Source organism: Pholcus phalangioides, unplaced genomic scaffold (assembly GCF_987345545.1).
Source record: "Pholcus phalangioides strain wild (caught in Gottingen) unplaced genomic scaffold, Ppha-v1.0 ptg000017l_1, whole genome shotgun sequence".
NCBI classification, from domain to species: domain Eukaryota; kingdom Metazoa; phylum Arthropoda; class Arachnida; order Araneae; family Pholcidae; genus Pholcus; species Pholcus phalangioides.
The window spans coordinates 31,160,156-31,184,992 of NW_028301610.1; the positions used below are offsets into that span (position 1 = coordinate 31,160,156).

The window sequence follows — 24,837 nt, forward strand, 5'->3', positions numbered from 1 at the left end:
GGGGGGGGGCTTGCATTTATATTTGCACATAAATGAATTTGAATTTAGCACATCAGTTTTATCAGGTAAATTTGAAGAGCTTTTGCCGAATGATGTCCCCATGGTCAATTGGAGATTAATTTTCTAAGGCTGCTATCATATTTTTGTTCAAAAAACTACAGCTGCTGATAAATGAAAATGTCGGTCCTTACCAAATACCTTTTTAACACCATGTTAAAATGTCAAATTTCACATACCTACTTGAGCTTTATCAAATGCATCAGGAATTTTCATTTTTTTCGAAACAATAAACTGATTGGTGCAGCTGTCACGTATTCTTATGAATAGGGTTTTCAAATTAGCAATCATCTCATGACAGAAAGAGATATTATCAATGTTCAAGTTTGCAGAAATAAATTCTTTGATAAAAGACAGGTTTCTGTGAGGAAGAGCTTCTGTAAAAATATTTCAAGAAAACCATATAATTTATTCTATTAAACAATATTTAAATAGTATACTGATTAGAATAAAAATTGCTTAAAATAGGAAATGAAAAATAAACTTGTTATATTGCTTAACATTGATATATATAGTGGAATATTTCGATAATGGACACCTATTTGGATCAAAAATTTTGCCCTCTATAGTCTTATTTTGCTGGATTTAAAAAAAATATCTGTTAATAGAAATATCACCGTTAATAGGGGAAGTTGTCTATTATGGGAGCTTTCACTGTTCATAAACATTTTATCAAAAATTATGACTTTTACATGTACGTAATATTTTCCTTCAGAGCAAGAAATTATTTTTGGAAACAAAGTACGAAAAGCTTGTTTTAAAAATTGTATGCTTAAACCATTCCCACCATCTGTAAGTGATCTGCACCATACTGCGAGCCTTGAAAAACATTAATTAAAAAAAACAATGCAACTTCTTAAACTATTATACACTGCAACTTGCCTTGAGATTATGCGATTCCTTCACAAATATGTAACAATCCCTTCACCAGCATGATTCATTGCACTGATCTGTATTAGGAATTGCATTGGTTTCAAGAAAAAGGCTCTCTTCTGATTTTGATTTTGAACATGCGCAAACGTCTCCCCCCCCCAACTCCAAGAACAGAAATTCTTTTTCTGTCACATATATACTGTATGTATACAGACAAATCAATTTCAAACACACGCTTTTCCAGTTATCAAAATGCGAACATATGAAGCATTGCAATTGGTCTTGCCTACTCATGTATAGCTGAAAATGTAGGGGAAGGGAGGGGTTAAAAAGTGTTTGATTGAAAAGTGCGCTCTACAGAATCTCTGTGCTCATCATTGCCAAAATAAGAGGCTTTTAAGGAGACAAAATATCTTGTAAATGCTGCTGAAAAAGGATAACTATCATAATTTCCTGCCTATGATCCACAGGTCTATTAGAGATGACTGCTGGGGGGCATTTTCCAGTAGGATAATTTTAGGTCCCACACCAAAAGGTATAATAGGCATGTTTATGCACCACACTACCTCTGCCTGCCTTGTCACCAGATATATCGCTTCAAAACATATGTGAGACCATTTGGGACATAAACTTTGATAGTCAACCTACAAGTTTTTCCTATCTAGAGTTGTGTTTTCCACAGGGGGCAATAGTAACTTCAGGCTTGATTGGTGGGCTGTGAATGAACATAAGGGAGTGATGGAAGGAGAAGGAAGGATAAGTTTTCAAAAACTTTGACCTTGCTCCCAAGGAAGCCATCCTAAATATTTGTGCCTATGGGCAAAAAGAACTAATATTGCATGTGGAAAGTCATACTTGTTTCATCGGTTAAGGAAACAGAGCTAAAGCATTGTTTTTTCTTTGCATATACGCTATAGATTCCAGATGTACTGTAACTAATAAATAAGGCTACTGTCGCAGATTTCAACACCATCCCTCTGGAGATAAAAGGTCCAACATACCCCAGGGACTGGTTTTGCTAATGACTAGGTCATCATTGGAACCATGGCCCCCAGAATGGTGGGGCTAACTGGGCTAAAACCCTGGGACCCGAGACTATTCTCATCACTTTTTTCATGTTATAAATTCACTGCAATAGCAGCTCGCTATAGAGCATAGCCTCAAGCCCTACAGCCGAATGTGGGTGGGCCATAATTTTAGCATCACTGCTCATTCACTTACGGCTATGGTTTTTTGTATGTTTTTTTCATACATAATGACAGTCAGTCATCACTGATGCAGTGGTTCTCAAACTTTTGTTACCCCTGGCTCCCTTTACCCTAGTCATGGTTTTAGCTGTGGCTTTCAAGAAAATTATTATAGCTATTGTGCATTCATAAAAGAGCCACTTGAGAATACAAACAGACACAAACATCAATGTTAACAGCTTGAGGAACACTGTCATAATGGTAACAATTTGTAATAAATTTGTGCAAGTTTATGAACTACATAAACCCAAAGATAACATCTCTGCGTGAAAGTTCCAGAATGCGAATTATAGATGAGCAATATTGTGAATTTTTGTGTTAGAAAGGGTTGCATATCAACAGGGCCAGATTAACCCATATGAAAACCCTAAGCACTTAAGTGATTTTGATGGTGCCACACCTCCTTTACCTTTAACATATGCCCTCCCCATGGCAATTAGATTTGCCTAACATTTTCTAGTATAAGTATGCAAATTGGTGAGCAGGTCTTTTAGGGGGGTTCAGAAGAAAAACTTTTCAAAAACTACTCATCCAAATACAACCAAATTTTCAGGCTATCTTAATGAGACCACATCTGAGTTTTCAGACCTATGTAGTGCCCGATCTGGTGGACAAATTCCATTTTGGTTTACACATTGTATGGACTATGGGAAAATGAAAATACTCAATGTATTTTCATTTTCCCATAGTAAAAGTAAAACTATACACCTGGTGGTAAAAAATTTAACTTAGAATTTAAAACTATTTTTACTGTATAAATCTTTCTCTTGTGGTCTCTTTAAGATAACCTGAAAATTTGATTGTATTCGGATGAGTACTTTTTTAAAAACCTACTCAGAGTATGAGAACTTTAATTATAATCACCCAGTGTAGCTAGGTACAGAATCTCAGAAAAATTTGTTTCATGGGAGAGGGGGCTATGATGCTGTTCAGACAGCTCTGGGCTTACTTTATGGTAATTGAGCAAAATCTCATTCCAAAAACTGAGCATTAAGGTGAGTTCTTGTGTGAAATTAACTTAGTTTCTCTGCTCTTTTGGCACTCTTAGGGTCGCAAATAGAAACAAAAATTTACTGTTGCTTGGAGGTCTGCATCTACACACCTCCTCCCCATAATTTTTTACGGAAAAAGAGTAAACTCAATGTCCTTGCTGATCCAGCGCCAGGAACAGACCCTCTCCTACCCTCTTTTGATTGCAGCCTTGATTAACCTTTTGATAAACAATCTTTAATTGTAGAATAAAGTGTTCTTAAAATTTTAGAATTTCCTACTGGATGGTTGATGCTGGGAAAAATTGAGCATTTGAAAACAATGTACTACTTGATAATTTTTTAGGGTGTCCTTTTTCCCCTGATGCCTTAAGTACATGCTTATTTTGCTTCACAGTTAATTCGGCAGTGATAATCCATTTGGTTCAAACATACAGATCAATTTCAGCCATCTCGTTGGGCAATTTGCCTTGTGGCCTTTGTGTTCGTATTTGTATAATTTCAAAACCTTCAATATTCTTACTAATGTATACATTAGAAGAGGTTGTAGAGGAAAAAGGCTAAAGAAAAAAGTCAACATTGAAAGCATTTTTGACGGGATAAATTTCAACACCTTCAATCATGATTCCATTTTTTTTTGCCATTTGTAAACAAATATTTTTTCTGAAAAATAAACAAATTATTTGGTTTGCTAAGAATAGGTTAGAACAATAAAAATTCAATAATGAATTGAATAAATTGATCATACATGAATTAATCAAATACAAACTGAAAATTGATCATTTTGATAAACTGTTTAAAGCGCCATTTAAACAGGATACTGAATACTGTGTTGTTTCGTTCCTCGATAGAATTTTTGACAAACTTAAATTGCCTTCCATTCTTCATAAGCATAAAGATATTTTTCCTCTGAATAAAACATGTACACCAAAAATAGCATATAAATTCACAAAACCTATCAAAAGCACTGTTTGCAATTACAACTTCTTCAGTAAAAATCTCAATGAAATAAAAAAAGAACAAAGAAATATATGGACCATACATTGACATAGAATGCAAACATATTATTGCAGGAGATTTGTCTATTATTGAATCTGAATATCTTTGTAACATCATGAATCTTGGCACAAAATTCAGATTAAGTAAGAAAATTTTGAAAATTCGAAAATGAGAAATCAATCAATTCATCTCGAAAGTATGTATGGCCTATGGAAGACTTTGTGGAATGGAAATTTCACATAAAAGATATAAAGACATTTTTCAATAATCACGAAATTTCATACAATAATAATTTCATTGAGGATAAGAAACTTCTACAAGAAATTAAGCAACTCAAAGAAAAATTCATAATTTCGGTTGTGGATAAAGCTGCAAATAATTTTGCTATTATTTGCAAAGTGTTTTTTAAAGAGTTACTTATCAATGAGTATTCTCTTAACAATACCTACACTTTAACTGACAGACCTATCAAAGAAGTCAATAAAAGAAACTTGGCAAATTCCAAAGAATTGAAAATTGCAAATGATAATCTTAAATTTCCATATCTCTTTGCTACTGTCAAATTTCACAAAAATCCAATTAAATTCAGATTTGTGACATGCAACACAAATAGCTGCAATCATAAAATTGGTTTTAAATTCTTCAAATTGCTTCATAATATTCTTAAAGAAATTGAAAACAGCAAATCCAGCATTATACAAATACAACGCCACAACAGGCAAATTGCCCAACGAGGTGGCTGAGTTAAGAACATCATGGATCCCCGAGCCATTTTTTGGAGGCCCTACCTACTACTGCTACACCCCCCCCCCCCGCGGAACCCCCAATGAATCGGGTACATGCGGGAATGTGCCTGTACGTGTAGTGAAACCTGACGTGAAGTTTTTTTTGTTTCTCAGTAATGCTTGTTATGTGTAGTGCTGCCATCTGCCACCAGATTTTCTAACTATGAGTGAAGTGTTATGATTGAATGTTTTATCATTGTAGGACTGTTGCTCTCTGTGGCGAGACTTTTTAACGGGGAGATCGGCTCGCATTTGCGCCTTGAAGTTGGGAACCACAGAAAACCAACTTCAGCCGACCACCACTGTGGGGTTCGAACCCGGATCCTCGCATCGCGAGTCCGTCACTATAACCACTCGACCACCACAGTGGCAATAATATGTCATCAACAATAATGTCAAAGTTTTGGAACTTCTCAAAACAGATAAAATTAAATCCATTGAGACATTTAATTTTGAAAATTTTTTCACTAGCATCCCACATAATGAGATTCTTAACATCTGTGAATTTCTCTACAACAACTTTGAACAAAGCATAAAAATGGAAAAACGCGAATGGTTGAATCTATTGCAAAATTTTGTATTTTTGAGAACTATCTTTTTAATGGTATTCGCTTGTATAAACAAACCACAGGGATTCCTATGGGGACTTTTTTTTCCAAGAGCTTTTGCAAATATTTTCTTGCATTACTTTGAAAACAAACATTTAATTTCTCTTTATATTTCTGGTTTCAGATATATTGATGATTTAATAATCTTCAACTACAACAACTTTCACAAAATCAGCCAGCAAGTCTATCTTAGCACATTAAATATGAAAAAAACTAATCACAACAATAATCAAGATGATTTCCTTGACTTAAAAATAAACATTTGTTTTGGCTATGATTTTTGAATTCAAATGTACTTTAGCAGAACGTCAGGGAATCGAGCATATATTTAGGCTATGAATGCCAGGATATGCTCCCAGAAACGTTCTGTGTTAAGCCAATGTCAGGGTGTTCCTCCTGATGAGAGTCCTAGACATTGGCTATAACCTTTTTCATTTTTGAATTATTTTTGTTTTTTAAATTTCATTGTTAATTTTTTGCTTTCCAGTTCATATAATTAATTTGTTTTCTGTTTTCATATATAAAAAAAATGATATTTTTACAATATACCACTACAGTATATATATATATAGTAGTGGTGGTATTCATCTTTTTAAAGACGGCACTCATAGTACTGAACTTCAGGAATTAGTGTCTTTTTCCTCCTTACTTGCCTTTATTGTTAGTTCCTTTGATTAACGAGGAAAAGGATTATTACTATCCTAAATTGTGAACATATTTTATTGCAAATGTATGAGATTTGTCTTTATAGGATTTTTACCAAACTAAAATAATTTTTTGCAGTATTCTGGTGATTAAAAAATAAAATAGCTGGGACTCATCCCCCACCACAGTGGATCTCTGATAAGGGAAAAAGTCATAAACCAGCCATAAAGATTGACAGGTAAATTTGATTGCTGACTCGTGTTCCAGAGAGTGTGAATACAATTAGGTATCTGGCTTGTTGCAACAACATTAATTCTAATTGGATACCCATGTGTGCATATCTCTAAGATGGTCAATAGGAAATTGAAATCACAGTAGTTTTCTCTCATCAGTTCCATTTTTTAAAAAAAAATTCGAATTGAGCCAGGTGCAAGAGGCTTGAGAACTTGAGTAATGAGGATTGGCTGAATTTTATCATCAATAAGGGTTTATGCATTCACTGAAACTCAACTCACCAACACCTTACTTTATGCTCCATGCAAAAGCAGAACACATAATTAAGTCCAACATGCATCACAGTGGGTAAAATTTCTTGATATGTGATTTCATAAGTAGGTAATATATGTGAAATCTAGTTTAAATTGTTTCAGGAATGTGTGAAGTGCAATAGAGGGGAGGGGGCAATAAAACCACAAAAAATAACAATTTTCAATAATTTTTCAATCTTCAATGATAACAATAATCAAATTTACATGAAAAATTGACAGAAATAGCATTTAAAGAGGGGTTCAAATTCAAAGATGGAAATTAATTGTTCTGGTTGCAAACACAAATACTGTCCTGAACTTTTGGGATATACAGCGATACTTTCCATAAAGGACCCTTCCCATAGTGGACACCTCCTGTTAACAGATGCTTTTAAAATTATGTCAACAGGGCTCAATGTATTTTACTATCCATTAACTGACACTCCTCATTAGCGGGGAAAATATTTGCTCTCACGAGTGTCCATTATTGAGAGGTTCTACTGTAGCACAAAAGTTTTCAGGTGAGAGATGTTTCAATGCAGTCACAAGTCTTTCGATAAAAATCAAATCATCTACAAATATTCAATCATGAGGGCTTGAGAATTCTGCTTAGTAAAATAGTCCAGCATTAACAAATAATGAAGGCACATCTCAGGTGCATCCTTCTCATTAGGGTTGTTGTTGTGTGTTTTTTAAATAAATTTTATTATTAATAGATACAGTGAAACCTTGCTATAACAATACTCAATGTAAAGATAAATTCCTGTACAATGATATTTTTCTGTCTTTTGTTTGGAAATGTATATAATGTTTACCTGCTGCCTCTCGATATAACAATAATCCCTCTAGAATGAGTCATATCGAGGTTTCACTGTATTTTATAATTGTAATGCAAATATTTCTTTGACTGCAATCAATGCAAATATGTGCATAAGTTTTGTGAACTACAATTTTGTAATTAACAAATTTAATTTTTTCAAGTTTCTAATGAAGTTTATGGTAATCTTATATTTGTTTTCAAATTTTTAACCCTTTTCATACTATCCTGCTACAGGAAAGCATATTGATGCAAAAAAATCGAAAATTTGTCACTGCATCTTTTAATTTTTTTATGTCAATTTTTAACGTCACTTCCAGGGAGGCGATAAAATTTTTATTTGAAAAGAGGACGATGAGCTGAATAAGTTTAGGAAATACTGATCTAGAGGTACAAGTTAAGTAACTGTGGACAGATATACCACAAGATACTAAACAGGGCTCTGTATACCTTCATACTCACTCACACCACCTCTTGTTATCCAGTCTAGAAGTCACCCAAGAGTAGTGGTGGCTTGTGACCAAAACTTTTGGAAGGGGGTGCAAAAACGGTTTTTCATTCATAGGAACTGATAAGAAATTATACGCATAAATTTTGTTTTTCAAATTATCATTACATAGTATCAGAAAAAATTAACTTTTCTATTTTTCATTTGTTCTTGTCAAATTTAAATCATCAGAAAGCAATTATCCATACTACTACATTTATCATTTATTTATGATAGGAGCAGTTTAAAGGTTTATTGTTTCATATAATCTAAAATAGATTAAGAAATCATCAGGGAAGATAGTATTTAGGCCCAAGTATTTCATGATTGTGTTTATTCATTGACGTCAGAAAAAACTACCTATGTTTAAAATCATGAATGTTTTACAATTTATCACCCAACAGAGCAAAAAAATTAAAATTCGCTGATAATGAAAAGTTTGTTATGGCAACAATTTTTTCTGTGATTATGAGCTGAGTATAACAGGCTTTAACTGTATTCATACTAACTCTAGTTTTTAAATAAAAATATTAAATGCATAAAATAATCTTACCAGCCTTTTTATTAGAAAAACATAGTATAGAAAAAATTTCTATTCTTATGGCTTCATGACTGTGATGTATCAGGTTCTTTACAGTGATATAAATCTAGGTGAATAAATACAAAAATTTCGATTCCTTTATTGTAAAGTATATCAAATAAAAGAAAGAATAGTTTCAAAATCAATTGTTTGTAAGGAATGTACCCTATTTGCACACATCATTTCTCAGCAATAAAAATGATAACTATGAGAGAATTTGTAGGGCCACAGATTACTTTTCTTTGATAGACTGAGATAAACATTACATTTTCACAGAAATATATTTGAAAACAAAAGTCTATTCACATGTTAATTATAGGTTGTTTTTACTACTGGTTTAAGTTATCATGAATGATTTATTATAACATCTTGAACTTCAATGCCTTATTTTCTTTCTAACAGATATATAAAGGTTAGGCAGCATCTCTGGCACTGAATGTTGAACACCACAGTTATTTTTGTGAAAACGTCCATCAAGGCCCACACTCGGTATTGATTTTAAAAACGTTTTTGTGTCAAAGAATGTTTTTTGTTACAAGTAGTTGTTTCCCTAATGAAGTCCAATTTCAGGCCCCACCACCACATTGAGAATGTCAAGAGGGCCCCAATGAGTCTTGGTTACCCTCCATTGCACTGACCATTTCATCAGCAACAAAATCCTCAGCCATACTTGATTCAGCTCCTTCAGATGCCACCAGAGTTGGATAAGCACACTTGCATTGCCTATATTTGTGGCAGTACTGAGTGTCAGTTTTGGGTTCAGGCCCACGTTTTTGGTGTCATTTTGTGTTCTACATATTCATGCCCGATTTTTCTTAGTTTGGTTGTACTTTGCACTCATATATACTGTAACATTTTGAAAAAATCTGGAGGAATGTTGTGAATTCGTTGGTTCACTTTGAGCATGCCCAGTTCTTGGCGTCAGGCTGCTGCAAATATCAAAATGGTACTAGCACAAACTTTCACCTATCCTCTTTAAAATGAGACCAAGACGGCAGCACTGTGCCTATTTTTGATGCGAGTTACTAAAGTTTATTATTAGTTTGACAAAAACTCACTCATTTGGGTGGGCAATTGCCTCCCCCCCCCACTGATTTTGAATATTTTTTCACGTCAAAAATTTTTCCTGCAATTATTTTTACCTGCCAACACTCATTGGTACTCTGCCCAGTATGAAAATAAAGTGAAATAGCATTTTATACAATATACCACTAGTTTCCCACCTTGATGTACCAAGAAATACACATGTAACTTTTTGCAAGGATATGGGAACAATTCTGAACAATTGAACCTAGTGAATGCGGGCATCATTATGCTGCCACACTTTTAATTCTACAATTGTAACATAGCAACTTGTCATTTTATTAATTTAAATTTTGTGATTTCTGAATACGATAGAAAAGCATGGCAGCATAATGATGCTCACCAACACCAGATTAGGGACTACTGCAATACACATTTGATGAACATGGTGATTCTGTATACATGGGAACATTTTTAGGCATATGAAGCTATGAGTGTGTATACAGCTAAGAGGGAATATTCAATAGAGGAATTATAGATGTTAACACAGTAATTAAAATACATCACCAAAGAGATTTTTTATAAATTTTTGAATGAAAAATTTCAAACCAGTGCCTATATATAATCTAAAATTTAAAGAAAATTCAAAGAGTGAGCTGCATTGATCTTAAGTAGTGTGATATATGTATATATATATTCAGATAGGCACTATAATAACCAAAAAAAGAGGGAAAATTATTACTGCAGAATAAGGTGTAAACATCTTATAAGAATTTGAATTTAAAACTCAGAGCCAAGAACCCAAAAATTCATCAAAAGTATGCTTACATCTTTATCACTTATGATTTCTGCTTCTTTTGCCTTTCGCAACAGAATTACTTTAGCCATGTCCATTCCAGAAGCTGATTCAAGCAGTATTTCATAGGAATTATTCACATTTTTCATAGTCCACAGCAAGATGTAATTTTTTACATTTTGTCTTAATAATCTGGAAGAAAATTTTTTGTTTCAGAATGCAGGGGAAATACGGTATATTATAATATTATAATATATAGTTCCCCTCATTAGCTGGCATGCTGGGAATACCTGTATTTCCTGGCATGCAGCAAAATTTGAATCAGAGATTCTGCAAAATTCTTAAATGTCTTTATTATAATAATCCATTGAATTGGGTGAATTCATACTGTGATACTTATTAAACCTCGCTTTTTCCAGTATGCCCAGAATAGACCAGACCCCAAAATTCAAAAGCCTGGTGTCCCTTGAGTTTGACGGCATGCTGGCTAAAGCAGGGGAACATACATAATGTACATACTGTGAATTACGTTAAAAGCCCAAAGACAGTAGATCCTAGGTTTTGCTCATAAAAACCTAAAATTTACAGAAGCCAACTGGTGAGAGTCAGAAAAAGCTTGTGAACATGCTTACCAGGGTCAATGAAACATAATCCGAAATTATTTCATAATAATTTTTCAAAGAAATATAGAGACGCAAAAAATAACACTACTTTTCTTCAAAGAAAGAAGAAAGGTGTGTGTGTAGCCAGTTGCATGAAGACTCTTACATTTTTACATCATTGATGAATCACTGTTGTCTTTAAGCAGTCAAAACAAGTGGTAGTTGCAGGAGGTAAAATCCAGACTGTAGGGAGAGTGTTCCGAAGTTGTTTAGAGAACTGCCTTCAGCTTTTCAGTTGTTAATATAGCAGTGTGTGCCCTTGCATTATCATTGAGAAGAATGGCACAAGGAATCCACCTAACAAACACTTTCAACACTTCAGGGTCCAAGCCATTCAAAGTGATGGATTGAACTCTTTCACAGCTGATACTGTATCAACAGTTGATGCTATTTCTGATATCTTTATGTGTATGTCTATCCACTTTAATAAGTTCACAAACAATACAAATGTTTTCTGCAGTGATGCTCATTTGTAGTGGGGCTCATCTTTGATCACATTGCATCCTAAATCCTAAAAAAAGTTTACTCCAGTCATACATTTGAGTTTTAGAGTGAAATTTTTCTTTTCCCAAGATTTCAGATGGTTTTATGCCTTCTGTAGCCAGAAACTTTACAAGAATATGCTGCACAATGAATGTATGCACCTCTTGCTTGCTCATTGTGCTCTTCAGTAGACATGAGTTGTTGCAGACAAAAAGAAGTAAGGCATTGCAAATATCCGCACTACCTGCCACTAACCCTTAAAAAGCCATTAACTAAAGCTTCCGAATTTCCAAAGTTTTGAAGCTATCGGGTGCGAGAAATCATATTTCCTGAGAATTCTTGGGAATTCTAGAAAATATTTGGACTCAAGCCAGAGAGGCCCTAATTCCTGCCTTGCCCAGGACCTCCTCATGTCTAGGTCGGGCTCCAGCTATCTGTCATTTATCTTTCAAATCACCAGTGTTACTGCGATATTATTTAGGTATTTATGAAAATTTAAAAAAAAAGTAATTTTGCATAATTTCAAATGCAGGACTTTCACTTCTTTCTTGATTAAAACTGATAAGCATCAACGGGAGAGGAATCATTATAATTGATTATTTTCTTTTACATATAATTCTGAATGAATCTCACTGAATATTTACCACTGTTTTATGAATGTATCAGAAATCTTGTTAGATAGCAACGAATTTCAACTTTCAGCTCAAACATTGAAAGAAAAAAATTGAGATGAAACCATGCTAATTAAATGTAAAAAACAATCAAAAAATTATTTGAGAGAGATATGATTGATATAATTATATCATTGCGTAGTACTATTAATATACTACTATACTTAATAATGAGTCAATTTCAAATCGAGTCGGATCAATCTTGGAAGGTTGTGCGAAAATGCATCGTTTTCTTTGAAGGAAAAACACTACATAAGACACAGTAAAAAATGTTCAATTCAAAAAGAATAAATTTTTTACTAAACCAATGCTATTGCGAGGAGAAATGCATCCGATGCTGAAGGAGCGTGTGTGTATCCCCTATCCATATATTCCTCGGAATATTCAGACGAGAAGTGATGCTTGTTTTCGGAGATAGTACCAAAATTTCACTTTTATCCTTATATTGCCATAATCAGTGCAGATACTGACAGCGTTTTGATAAGCATGAATAGATAGTACCGCCCCAGTGTCTTACTCAAGTCATGAGAATTGTTCAATATAAAAGGATTTAGTTATGAATATTTTGAAAAAAGAAAAAAATAATACTGCACTTATGGTGTGGATTCAATATAAACATTTTCTTCCGCGTCTTGACAGTTTTATTTCTTTTCGGACACCATAAAAATTACAGACACAAAGGCCACAACAGGCAAATTTCCCAACGAGGTGGCTGAATTGATCTCTATGTTTGAACCATTCGTTATGTCAAAAGCACTTTCAATATACTTATGACTTTTTAATACAAAAATTCAATGGGTTTGAGTGATTCATGAAAGTGCACAAATTCATTAAAAAATGTTTCCATTACAGCAGTGTTCCACAATGTGAACTGCAACAATAAATGTTGCATTTCCGTATCCATATCAGATCCAAATTGCAAGACAGCAAAATGAAAACAAAAGCTATTTATTTTTTTCACTATTAACAATTAAATATTTTTAACATTAACAATCAAGTTCACTGGTGCACTTGACAATATGAATCATTTTTCCGATCTAAATATTTTATGAATCAAAGTTTTATTACAATAAAATTTTCCGATCTCACCCAAAAGGTCTAGCAGTCTACAGTTCTCAATATAAAGTTGAGCATTACAGTCTTCTTTTTGACCACGCAAAATCATCAGCTTTCCTCAGGAACCGGTTTGTCAATAATAGATGCGAAGCAACAGTGTAGATGAATCAATCGAGCTTATGGAGTGGTTATCCAATGGCAGTTTCGGCAAACTGTACCCTACCTCCAAGCATTGGTGCGTTGTCTTAGAGGATCGCCCAATATCCAGTCATCATCAGACGTTGTCGATCACCACGACCCGACATCGTGTCAACTTTGAAATCTGTAATAACCACCATAGACAAAGGATCCTATTGTCCTCAACGAGTTTGCCCCACTTGGTCTGCAATAGAGCTCAAAGTAAACATTATTTTGTAAAGTACCAGCCGGTAGAAGTACCTCGGCATTATTAATTTGCAAATTCACTTCATGTTAGCTTCAATCGGAATGAGCAGATTGCAAGTATTTATACATTAAGGAACCGGTATTTTTCACGGCATAATCCGATTATTTGTACCTAGGATACCAAAAAAAATATCACAGTCGAAATATCAGCAAAATTTATATATTTCAAATTGAAACAATTGGCACTCTAAGATGACAACAAAACAACCAAGATGAGTTGGTCACAATCCCTGACTTACGGTACGATCGACCTCCGGGAAAACAAAGTTAAATATTTATAAATATTCTATAATAGGTAAACAAAATATTTAACTAAACAGCCAATCAGATTGAATCAAAGGTGGACTTTTGCACCAGGGGTCTAGCAATACATTACAGAATGTCGTGGCTCCTAGGGACTTCAACAACATCAGGGGTGTTTCAATGAGCTGTTGACCATTGATGTTTGTGTCTGTGCGGAAATGCAGTTCTTTTATGAATGTATCATAACTACTATAATTTTCCTTTACATTAGCAGCAGATAATAACCATTACTAGGAGCCTAGGGTAAAGGGAGCCACAAATGAAAAAGTTTTACGAGCAATGCATACAGCGATGAATGTCATTATATACGAATAACAACACACTAAAAGGCCAGAGCCCCCAAAGCAGAATGTTTAGCACTGTTCTGCGATGAGCCCTCAGATGACTGGAGATGTTCTGCGGTAAAAATCCCCATACATGTAATATATAGTTTTTTTTTCACTTTTTCTTAAAATTCTTCCGAATTATTCTGAGACTTCATATATTCATAATTGTTCTGAGACTTACGTCGCAGATTTTGACACATTCTGCTTTGGGGGCCAGAGTCAGGTGAATGAACAGTGGTGCAAAAATCATGACCCTCCCCACCACACACACATCCTGCTGCAGGGCCCAGAGGCTAGGCTCTTTGAGTCTGCTGCTGTAGTGAATTTATAATGTGGAAAAAAATGATGAGAATCTCGTCTCGGCCCTGAAACCAGAACCAACCCCATCTTTGTGGGGGGGGGGGGGCATGGCTCCAATAATGAATTAGTCATTAGCAAAACCAGTCCCTGGGAGGTGCTGGACCTCTTATCCCCAGATGGTGTTGAAATCTGCAACAATAGGCTTTATTGACCAATTACAGTTACAATACATCTGGAATGTATAGCGCATATTCAAAGGGGGGAAAACCCTTAAGTGTTTTTGGGAAAAGAGTCTGAGTTTTTGAAAACTCATTTTTTCCTCTCGTCCTCCTATCGCCCCCGTATGTCCACTCGTAGCACCCCCCCCCCAAGTGTATCTTAAGCTGGTATCACCTCCTGAAGAGTCTGATCGCCCACTTTGGGAAACACTGGCCTAAAAAGTGGCAAAATACAGTGGAACCTCCCATAACAGACGCCTCCCATTAACAAAAATTTCTGATCCTCGGTCCTGTATGATAGGGATTTAATGTATTTGACTCCCCCCATTAGTGGACACTCTCGATAGCGGACAGTAAAATCAGGCAAACTCCAATTTATTCATTTTTGGTCATTAACCAAGAATTTATCATATTCAACTCAGATCATGTTTAATCTTTTCAGCTTGAGTTAGTAAATATAATAAATCATCAATTAATTACTTAATTAACTGCACATAACCATGGTCCAGGATGGTGAATTTGAATGGTAATGTGTTGGTTTTGTTTGTTGGTAACATGTAAAGAAAGTCAACATTACAAGACTGAAGCAGATAAAAACAAAAAACATTTATAACAATCACACTTATTCTATATAATTTAACTTTTACTGCAAAATATGTGTAGTGCACGAATCATGCACATGTAAAAATGATTAATTGGTTCAATGAAGAGAAGAAAGCTTATAAATTCTTCCATATTTGTCAGACTTTCCAACTTTATTTGAAAATTATACATAATCACCAGTAAAAGTGATAAATGTAGAGAAATTTAATCAATTTTTCTTTATTGAGATGATTGGTGATTATGCACAGTGTATCACCTTTGCACACAGTAATATATACATTTTACCATTAAAATGTATAGGAAAAAATTTCAAAACCAAAGCCAAACATCGTATAATGTGAAAGTTGTATAAACAAGGTTCCACTGTATATTGTAGACCATTAGCAAACAAAATTGTTGGTTCCATGGGTGTCTGTTGTCAAGATGTTCTATTGTATGCACAACAAACCCCCCCCCCTGAAATATGCACTAAGAAAAAGGTGAAACATGCACTAAAAACAACTGAAATGTGCACTAAATATAAGATGAATCTGCATTTATGCCGAGATATGACATGAAATAAAAAATATGTCACTCTCATCGTCCTCCTCTGATTCCTCGCCTACACCACCCTTTCTTCCAAGTTGCCTTTAAAGGGACGAATAAGTTAGTTTCTTGAAACAAAAAAGTGAGGTTTTCTTTATGCGCTCCTTTTGTGGCTGCCACCTCACAGAAGCCTCCTAGGTAGTATCTAGAGGATTCGACCTCATGTACACTTGCTTCATTTTGAGCCTGGGTATCTAAAATGAAGGTCTATGAAGCTCTGAAAAGGTGTTCAGTTGTGTATGGGAGGTTTGTTAGAATTTTGCAGACCACACACATACGTTGCACTCAGGGGTGACTCAGGACAAAATCTCTACCATTGTAGGACCTACTTTTGGTGCCCATGACCTCCCTGCCAATAAAAAAAACTTCTGTTTTAATCGATTTGTAGTGATACGTTCAAAGGAACAGCAAGATTTTATCATATTTTTCCCCACCCTTCCATCTCAGATTTTACGTCCTTTCTAGAGTGTTTCCTGGGGCACCAAAATGCATGGAACGCAGGGAGAAAATGGGGAGATAGAGGGAGATTTCTTTCATTCTTCACAGAACAAAAAAAGAAAGCTGTCTAATATCTCCTGAAGAGGTAAATGAAAAGAGTTCAAGTGCATGTGTTTTATCGTGACCAAAATAGATATATACTCTGTATGTATATAAGTGCACTGTTCATAGATACTTTTCCTAAAAAATCTAATACTTTTCTTAAACTGCATATATTCAAACTTTTAATTTTTTTTCATCCCTCAGTCATTTTACATGTATACAGTTTTTTGTGCAGTAATACCAAAAAAACAGGGTTAATTATTACTAATGTACATCTAACTTTGCAACTTGTTGCAGCACCACCTATTATTTGATGCCCTGTGCAATTGCAAAGGTCGCACTGCTCCAAGACCGCCACTGAGTCTAACTGCTAAACTAGTTGGTTTGCACTGGTTAAAATTAGACACACACAAAAACTTTTGATTCTGATTTATCGAGCGAATACAAGTGGAACAGGTGTTTGATTCACTTGGAAATCTCATGAACTCAAAGTTGGGAAATAATGCAAGTCCACCGTGAATTTGACGTCACTGATCGGAACCAAATCCATTGAGATCAAGAATTTTAAGAGGTGTTATGCACTCGACCCGTGAAACACTTGACTTAAGCTTAATTTAGAGTATTTAGATTTCTTAGTAAATTCTGGGGATTGTTTAGAACCATGTTGCAAAATATCACAGGTGCTTGATCACCCACTACATCCTCATCTTTGATGCCACTGTTGATTGCTGTGTCTGGCCAGGGTTATAAATCACACAAGGTGAACAGGGGCATAATTTTTTCTTAACAACCTCTAAATCAAACGCAAAAAATTAAAAATTTTAGGTTGGCAAAGCTGCCCTATTTTAAGCTTACTGGTGAAACTTTGCTAAGTTATATTGTTAAACCTAAATGCAACGTAAATTTAAACCTCTAAAAGTGATTCTGAAAGAGGATTATACGTTGTATTAAGTAAATTATTTGTTTTTACTTACCTTTAAATAAATAGGCAGGGCAAGACATATTTGTGAACTACCAAAAACTCTTATTCTACAAAAACAAAACTGATAAAGACCTGTAAACAACTGGTGCAGCTGAAAACGAGCGAAAATGTTATTTAATGTCTTCTCTGTACAATGAAAAATTGGAGCCTTGATTAGAAACCTGGCATACAGGGTGCAAAACATCTTTTTGAAAAACTGACAAAATTGCCCTAGTTGACGGCACAAACTTTTTATTTCACACATTCTAAATAATTGCATTTGAAAATCATGGGAATCTCACAAATTTGTTCACAACAGAGTATAACTTAGATTCCCCTCCCCACCTGAAATCGAATGGGGCTCGTGAATTCTATCCATTTCATGTTTTTGAGTTGTGAAATGATGCCAGTCAAAACATAATTTTGATGTCACCAATCAGATCAAATGTGAAGCACTGGGTCAAATATGGGGTTTCCAAAATTATGTCTTGCATAAATTCTTATTTTCATTAATTCTAAAGCAGCTACTCTCATTCTTTTCGATTTTTATTTACAAATAAATAATAATATTCGATCATTTTATTTCAACTTATTAAAAATTATAATTATATTTTTAACAAATTATATTATATTAATTTATTCAGAAGAAATGGTAACTCAAATCTGATGAAAGAATTGATAAATCAGATATTATTTTCAATCAGTCAAAAACTTTCATTAGTTTTAAACTTATTTCTCTTAATTTCAAATTTCATTATTATTTTTTTTGTGAATACAGTATTCTGCATATAGTGCTCGAATAATAAATATACCCTTAGCACCAACCAAAATTTATTTTAACTTCAAACTGCACACAACTAGAGCACCATACTCATGTTCTTCCTACTCACTAACTTACCACCAACATTGCCCCCACAGGCTAGTGCTAGGGCCCCTCACCCCCCGAGCTGAGATTATGGTTTATTTTTGCAGTACAAAAAATGAAATCTTTTTCGGGAAGGAAAAAAATGCTGAGTCAATGTTCCCCCACCCCATGGGCAGAGATACGGGAGGGGGAACCACCCAGCGTCAAAGGTGGAGTCGACTGATCTAATGTATATATGAATTGACATCATCATCATCGTGCCCCCAGACTTCCAGGTCTATCTCCATCTATGCCCCCTGATGAGAAAATCCTACGAAGTACGCTACAGAGTTTGTATACAGCAAAACCTTGCTACAACGACACTCGATAATAAATGCCTCTACAATAATATTTTTTAAATCTTGTTTGGAATTTCCTAGTATAATGTTCAACTATCGATACAGCGATAGCCTTCACTTCAATAAATCCCCTCTATAACAGTATTGTTTTATAGAATTTGAAACCAGTATATACAAAGATATTTTTTCATATTTCGCTCGAAATTCCCCTGCTATATATTTTTAAATTCTTCAACAGTTTTTGTTCTTTTGAGCGTGTTTGATAAACATTGGTATTTTGCGCTATCTACCTTTTGAAAGTGTTTATTAAGTTGCCGCGAAGCTACTTTCTGTGTAGTACACAAAAGGGCTGCACAGTAAATTATAGTATGGAAATTTCTGGTGGTCCATGGGCACAGGGCGTAAGTGGGGGTGAGGGAAACAAGCGGGTCTCTTGCCCCGGACCAGAAGGGGATGAAAATTTCACCTTTTAACATCTCGTTGAACATTAAATGGGGGTGCTTGCCTCAGCTGATCAAATATCTTGTTGCGGCCCTGGTGGTAGGTATTCAATGTCAGTCTTTCAATTTAATGATAACCGCTCTACTATGATATTTTTTTTCATCCACAGAATATCATTATATCAAGATTTCACTTAGTTTTATTCTGAATATATACACAGTGTCAAATTTAGCCTTAGTTTCTCTCAGATAAGATATCCACAGCATCTCATCAATTTCTTTGTTCATCAAGCAAGTATACTCATACTATTCTGCAATATTGTTGGAAATAATGTAATTTCATAAAAAATTTAGAAAAATTTACTTAACTGCAGAAAAATCAATTTTTTTTCTCCTTCGGAGTAATTTTAATATTAATAAAACAATCCTTCAAACAATTTGAGCTAGGTACAGTGATCTCTCACCTATAAACCCTCTCACTTACGTTGTTTTTCTCTCGGTTATAAGATTTTATGCACTCTCCCTGTCAAAGATATGCTATTCCATTATACACTTCTCTCACTTATGCCTCCTTTTTTTCTTGTTCCCTTGCGCCGACGATTAAGTGAGAGATCACTACAAATTTTATGTTTCAAAATTTAAAAAAAAAAAATTTATTGACCTAGTTTTGAAACAGAAAAAAAAAGTTTAAAAAAAAAGGTTTCACGTCGTAAACTTATGGTGGCCCACTAGTTAATGAATGATTTCAAATGAATGAAAAATAAAGACCTAATTCAAGTTACTTGTTTATTCCAGATTCTCACTGCCCGTCAAATTAATGGAAATTTTTTCAACATTTAAAAATGTCTGGGCTTGTCAATAAGGGGAAAGAGAGAGATTCACTAGACATGTCGTCAATGCTGCAAAAAGGGTTAAATACACTGTGCAAGAGGGCCTGGGTTTGAGTCCCGGTGGAGACAAGATGACTTTTCTTTTCGAGTTCACCTCAGCATAATATCCAGAAAATATGTTTCTTTGATATCTTTGGCTGAGAAAAGCTGTCTATATCTTTCTACCGTCGCACCTGAGGAATGAGGGGCATTTCCTGAAGTTAAGAGAGGCTGCTAATGTTTCTACTTCAGCACCTAACGCCACAGTGCATGAAATAAGGAAGGCAGGGTCGTGTTTCCAGTGGTGTAGATGGTAGCATACTTTACCAGTATGCAAGAGAGAGCCTGGGTTCGTGTCCTGGTGGAGTCAAGATGAATTTTCTTTCCGAGTTCATATCATCATAATATCCAGAAAGTGTTTCCCTGACACTGTGTGCAATTTAATAATTTATCCAATGAGATCAATTTTATTCAAAATTTAACGATTGCAGCTTCTAAAATGCATGCTTCTGGTGATAAAAATTACTTAGATATGCTTAGTTCAGTATAGAAATATAATCTAGTTCAACCGTATTCTTTTTCAGGGATCCGGGAATTGAGTTCAGATTCCTGGGACTTTTATGGTTGCATTTTATTTGCGGAATAATGGGAGAGCAAGCGTGTAACACATGTATGAAACTGTGGAGTCTGTACATAACGAACCTTCTTTTACACAAAACAAAATTTCTATCCAAACTTTCAATTTTCCTTTAATTTAGAAAAAAAAATCAAAGATTATTCCTCTTAAGTGAATTTTCTATACAACGCTTTTTTGGATAAAACAAAGTGATTCCATTATACCAGGCAATTCTCTATAAGCATCCAAAAAAAAAGAAAAAATTAATTTATTGAATTAAAAAATGAGTGGCAGGACCGTAAATAGCCTTGGACAACTGGGGCACTGCCCTTGGACCCCGAGCCGAATGGGGGCCCCACAAATGTTTCCATTTGTTTAGCATAGTAATAGGAGGGACCCCAAGGAAAAGTCTGCCCCGGGGCCCAGAGAAAGCACACTACAACCCTGGTGTGTAAATGGAAATAATAATACTAAATAACTACACTCGTGTATAAAATTAAGAGAATTTGCACATTGTGTCTATTTTTACAAAAAGTACTGAACCAAAGGTACTTATAATGCTACCGAAGAAGTATGCAAATATTCAGTGTCAAATATGTACATGTGGGCAGAGCTGTGACCACAGAGGGGATGATAAGGGCACGAGGTGTTTTCCATGATTCGTGTGCTCGTACTTCTCTGCGACATTCGCTCTGTTTCTCGCAAGAGTTTGGTAAATTTTATAAGCTATCAGGTAAAATGAGTAGCCACAAACATTTGGGTGACTGAATGAGATGGAGAATCGTCAGTAGATTGGAGTCAGGGCAATCACTGTTGTTAATTTGTAGATATGGCTATTAAAATTAAACGTTTCACTCTTCATGAAACACACAGGGCCGCAACTAGATGCTTGGTCAGCGGGGACAAGAATGCATTTGGGCACTCCCTTAAAACGTTGAAGGAGAGATTAAAGTGTCAAATTGACGCCTCCTTTGAAGGGCCGCAACTAGATGTTTTGTCAGCCGGGGCAAGCACACATTTTGTTGCCCCCCCCCCATAATACTGAAGGAGAGGTTAAAGAGTGAAATTTGCCCCCCCCCAGTTGCGGCCATGCTCCTTTGGTCCACCACCAGGGGAACCAGACCCCAACTGCTCATATGCCCCCCGCAGTTGTGGCCCTGGAAACACAATTCAACTTTTCAGCCTTAGATTTATTACAGTTAACTAGAGATGATCAAAATAAAATTTATCAAAAATGTGAGTTTTCAGTGTTGCTTATCGTTCCTTTGGGTTAGAAGAAACCATGTTGAAAATTAATTTATGTGGGAAAAAAAAATAATCCTTTATGTATGCACTCCACATACAACTAACTTACTAAAAGATTTCAAACAATTCAATAACTCTATTTTGTCAGATGTGAACGATAAATATTTTTCGGTCCGACCCAGAAGTTTTGTGGGGAGATACATTCTCAAGATAGTACAGTGCCTTAAAAGACTGATGGGGAATGTCGCTTCTTTTTTCAGAAGCAAGGAAAAGAAACCCCTTGATTTTTTTTTGGACTGGGGGAAGGAGGGTATTGTTATACAAAAGCTGGTGCTTTATCATGGTCCATAGCCTTTGTTGAACGATAATCACAATGTCTTTTCTTCCTTTCTCGGAGGAAGACTCTGAGAGTGGTGCCTTGTAAATTGTTCTTTTCTTTGTCAGTTTTTTTTTCCCGGTTACTTATACATTTGTATTGTTAAAAAAAATTGCAATAAAAAGAATAGAAATACTTAGTTCAAGATATCTACTGATATGCATACAAATGGATACGACTGATGTTAAAATGTCCTCTGTTTTTTCCTATGGGACATATCTGAAAGGAAAAAAACCAAAAAAGGTCATCCCATGGGCCCCCATGACTCCCAGGCCCCTGTCAGCCCCCAATATATGGAGGCCATGACCACCAACATAACATATAATTTCATTTGCAGAACTACTACTTCACCACACAACTTTCACCATATTGCTATACAGTGATGTACTGCTATTAACAAGTTGCGTTGGAAAATGAGGCAACCACCGATAGATGGCACCTTCAAGCTCATTTCGGAAATATCATGTTGTACATTCTTCCCCTGGTTTGAGCGTGGGACCTGATGGCAACCTTCACTGCTGTATATGAGTGTCTTACCACCATGCCATTTGGATGTGTTGGTAAGAACTGGTTCTTGAGAGAGGGGAGAGGAAAGCTTACCTCATTCCGTTTCATTCTAGCTTACATCATTTCTGTTACACTTTTTATAGCGGATTTTAAAATTCACTTCCCTGGCTAAGGAAGTTTCATTTCAAGAAAGAAAAATATGCATAAAAAGAAAAATATGCATAAAAAGAAAAATATGCATAAAAAGAAAAATATGCATAAAAAGAAAAATATGCATAAAAAGAAAAATATGCATAAAAAGAAAAATATACACAAAAATGAAAAAAATATGCACAAAAAAAAAAGAAAAAAGATATTAAAAGCACTGAAGCTCTAAGAAGAAAGAAAAATAAGCAGTAAAACTGAAAAAATAAAGAAAACATACGTTTAAAAGTGCAAAAAAAAAAGAATTGATTGAATTTTAAGAATAAAAAGATAAAAATAATCTCTAAAACATAAGTATATTGCATTTACTAGGAAAAAATGCTAAAAATATACACAAATTTTGGTGATTTTATGCGTTTACATGCAGTAACTAGAAAAAGTGCTAAAATATGCAACTGCATATGCATATTACTTGGGCTCTAGTATTGAGCTTAGTAGGCTGCTGAGTCCCGATTGATGATTTGCCATCCGAGAGGGGGGATTTCTCTCTTGTGCATAGAGAGATGTATCTCTGGGTATTTGTGCAGTTTAATGATTGAAAAAAAATAATAGTATATTTAGTTCATGAATACAATTGAAGTAAAAAAAATACTTTACTGTGTTTTACTGCCTTCTTCAGGCCCATCATTTGGGGTCCTGGCTTTTGAAAATACACTAAAAATGGTGTGTATATATATAACTATAAATACATTGAGTAAATGTTCTTTGCCTTGCTCCCCCCTACCCCCCCCCCCCGGTAAAAGTTGAAATGACGGCCCTGGCCTTCTTTTATTCTGAAGAATAGTTTATGACTTGTCACAAAGAAAAGTTTTAAAAGAAATTCTTTTACAATAATTTCAAATCAATCATTTCATTGCATGCTTTATTCCAAATGCAAAGTAACCAAAGTGTATGAACAACATACTCATTGTTGCACATTACTGCATTCATTATAGGAGCAGCAAACAGATGTTGCCATATTTTAAGTGCATTCTTTGTACAGCTTTTCCTATGGATAGAAATAATTAATAAGATTAAATAAACAGTTGTGATGAATCTATATTATTACATAATATATGATCATCATTAATGTGTAATCAAGTTTCTAGATTAGAAAATATAGCAACACAAACTTTGATAATTACTTTTTTCTTTTTTGAGACTAGTTTCGAGCTTTTTTTTAAAATAGCAAGTGATAATCTATAAGTAACTTTAAAAAACAACAACACATCCAATAACTTTCAAATTATTGTATTGTTTGACCACAAAAAAATGGCAGATGGTGACATCATGAAATGGGTCCATTCTTTCAATTTGGCACCAATTCATATTTGCCGAGACAAACAGTGTAGATTTTCTAGCAAAACATCCACACTCAATATTCAGGTTCATGTAACTGCAAAAATTGTTATTTTGAACTACAATTTAAAATGTCATTGAAGGTAATAACTCTAAATTCGGAACTGAGTAAAACTCATTATAAATGTGATGAAGATCTTTGTAGAGTAAGCAAAAAAAATTCCTCTATAGTCATGGAATAGCTCTCCTGTCATTGACAATCCTGAAGTCCACACAAGCCGCTTCTTCATGTAAGCTCCACGATACAAAGAATTTGTTGACAATAACTGATAATCTAATATCGAACACCAGGACTTTCAAGACTGAAACAATTGATGAGTAATGTGGCGACTTCTGGGGATGTTAATTTCATTGAAAATTTGTAATTCTAAATCTAATTGTTCAATTCATTCTGTCAATTGAAAGTAATGTTCTGAGTTCATTTTCCAACTCTTGTTGTGTTGGATTATCTGTT

General features: G+C 34.7%; 1 protein-coding gene across 5 annotated transcripts in view; it reads right to left on the reverse strand.

Moving 5' to 3' along the window:
* Nucleotides 1-24,837, reverse strand: part of LOC149072895 (tRNA (32-2'-O)-methyltransferase regulator THADA) — a 240,872-nt gene that overhangs the window by 173,788 nt on the left and 42,247 nt on the right. For all 5 annotated transcript variants that reach the window (XM_089246909.1, XM_089246911.1, XM_089246910.1 and 2 more), the window contains exons 7-10: nucleotides 23,950-24,033; nucleotides 10,466-10,625; nucleotides 8,588-8,681; nucleotides 237-434 (exon numbers count right to left, since the gene is read on the reverse strand). In XM_089246909.1, coding sequence (XP_089103035.1) covers nucleotides 237-434; nucleotides 8,588-8,681; nucleotides 10,466-10,625; nucleotides 23,950-24,033 — 536 coding nt within the window. The remainder of the gene's footprint in view (nucleotides 1-236; nucleotides 435-8,587; nucleotides 8,682-10,465; nucleotides 10,626-23,949; nucleotides 24,034-24,837) is intronic.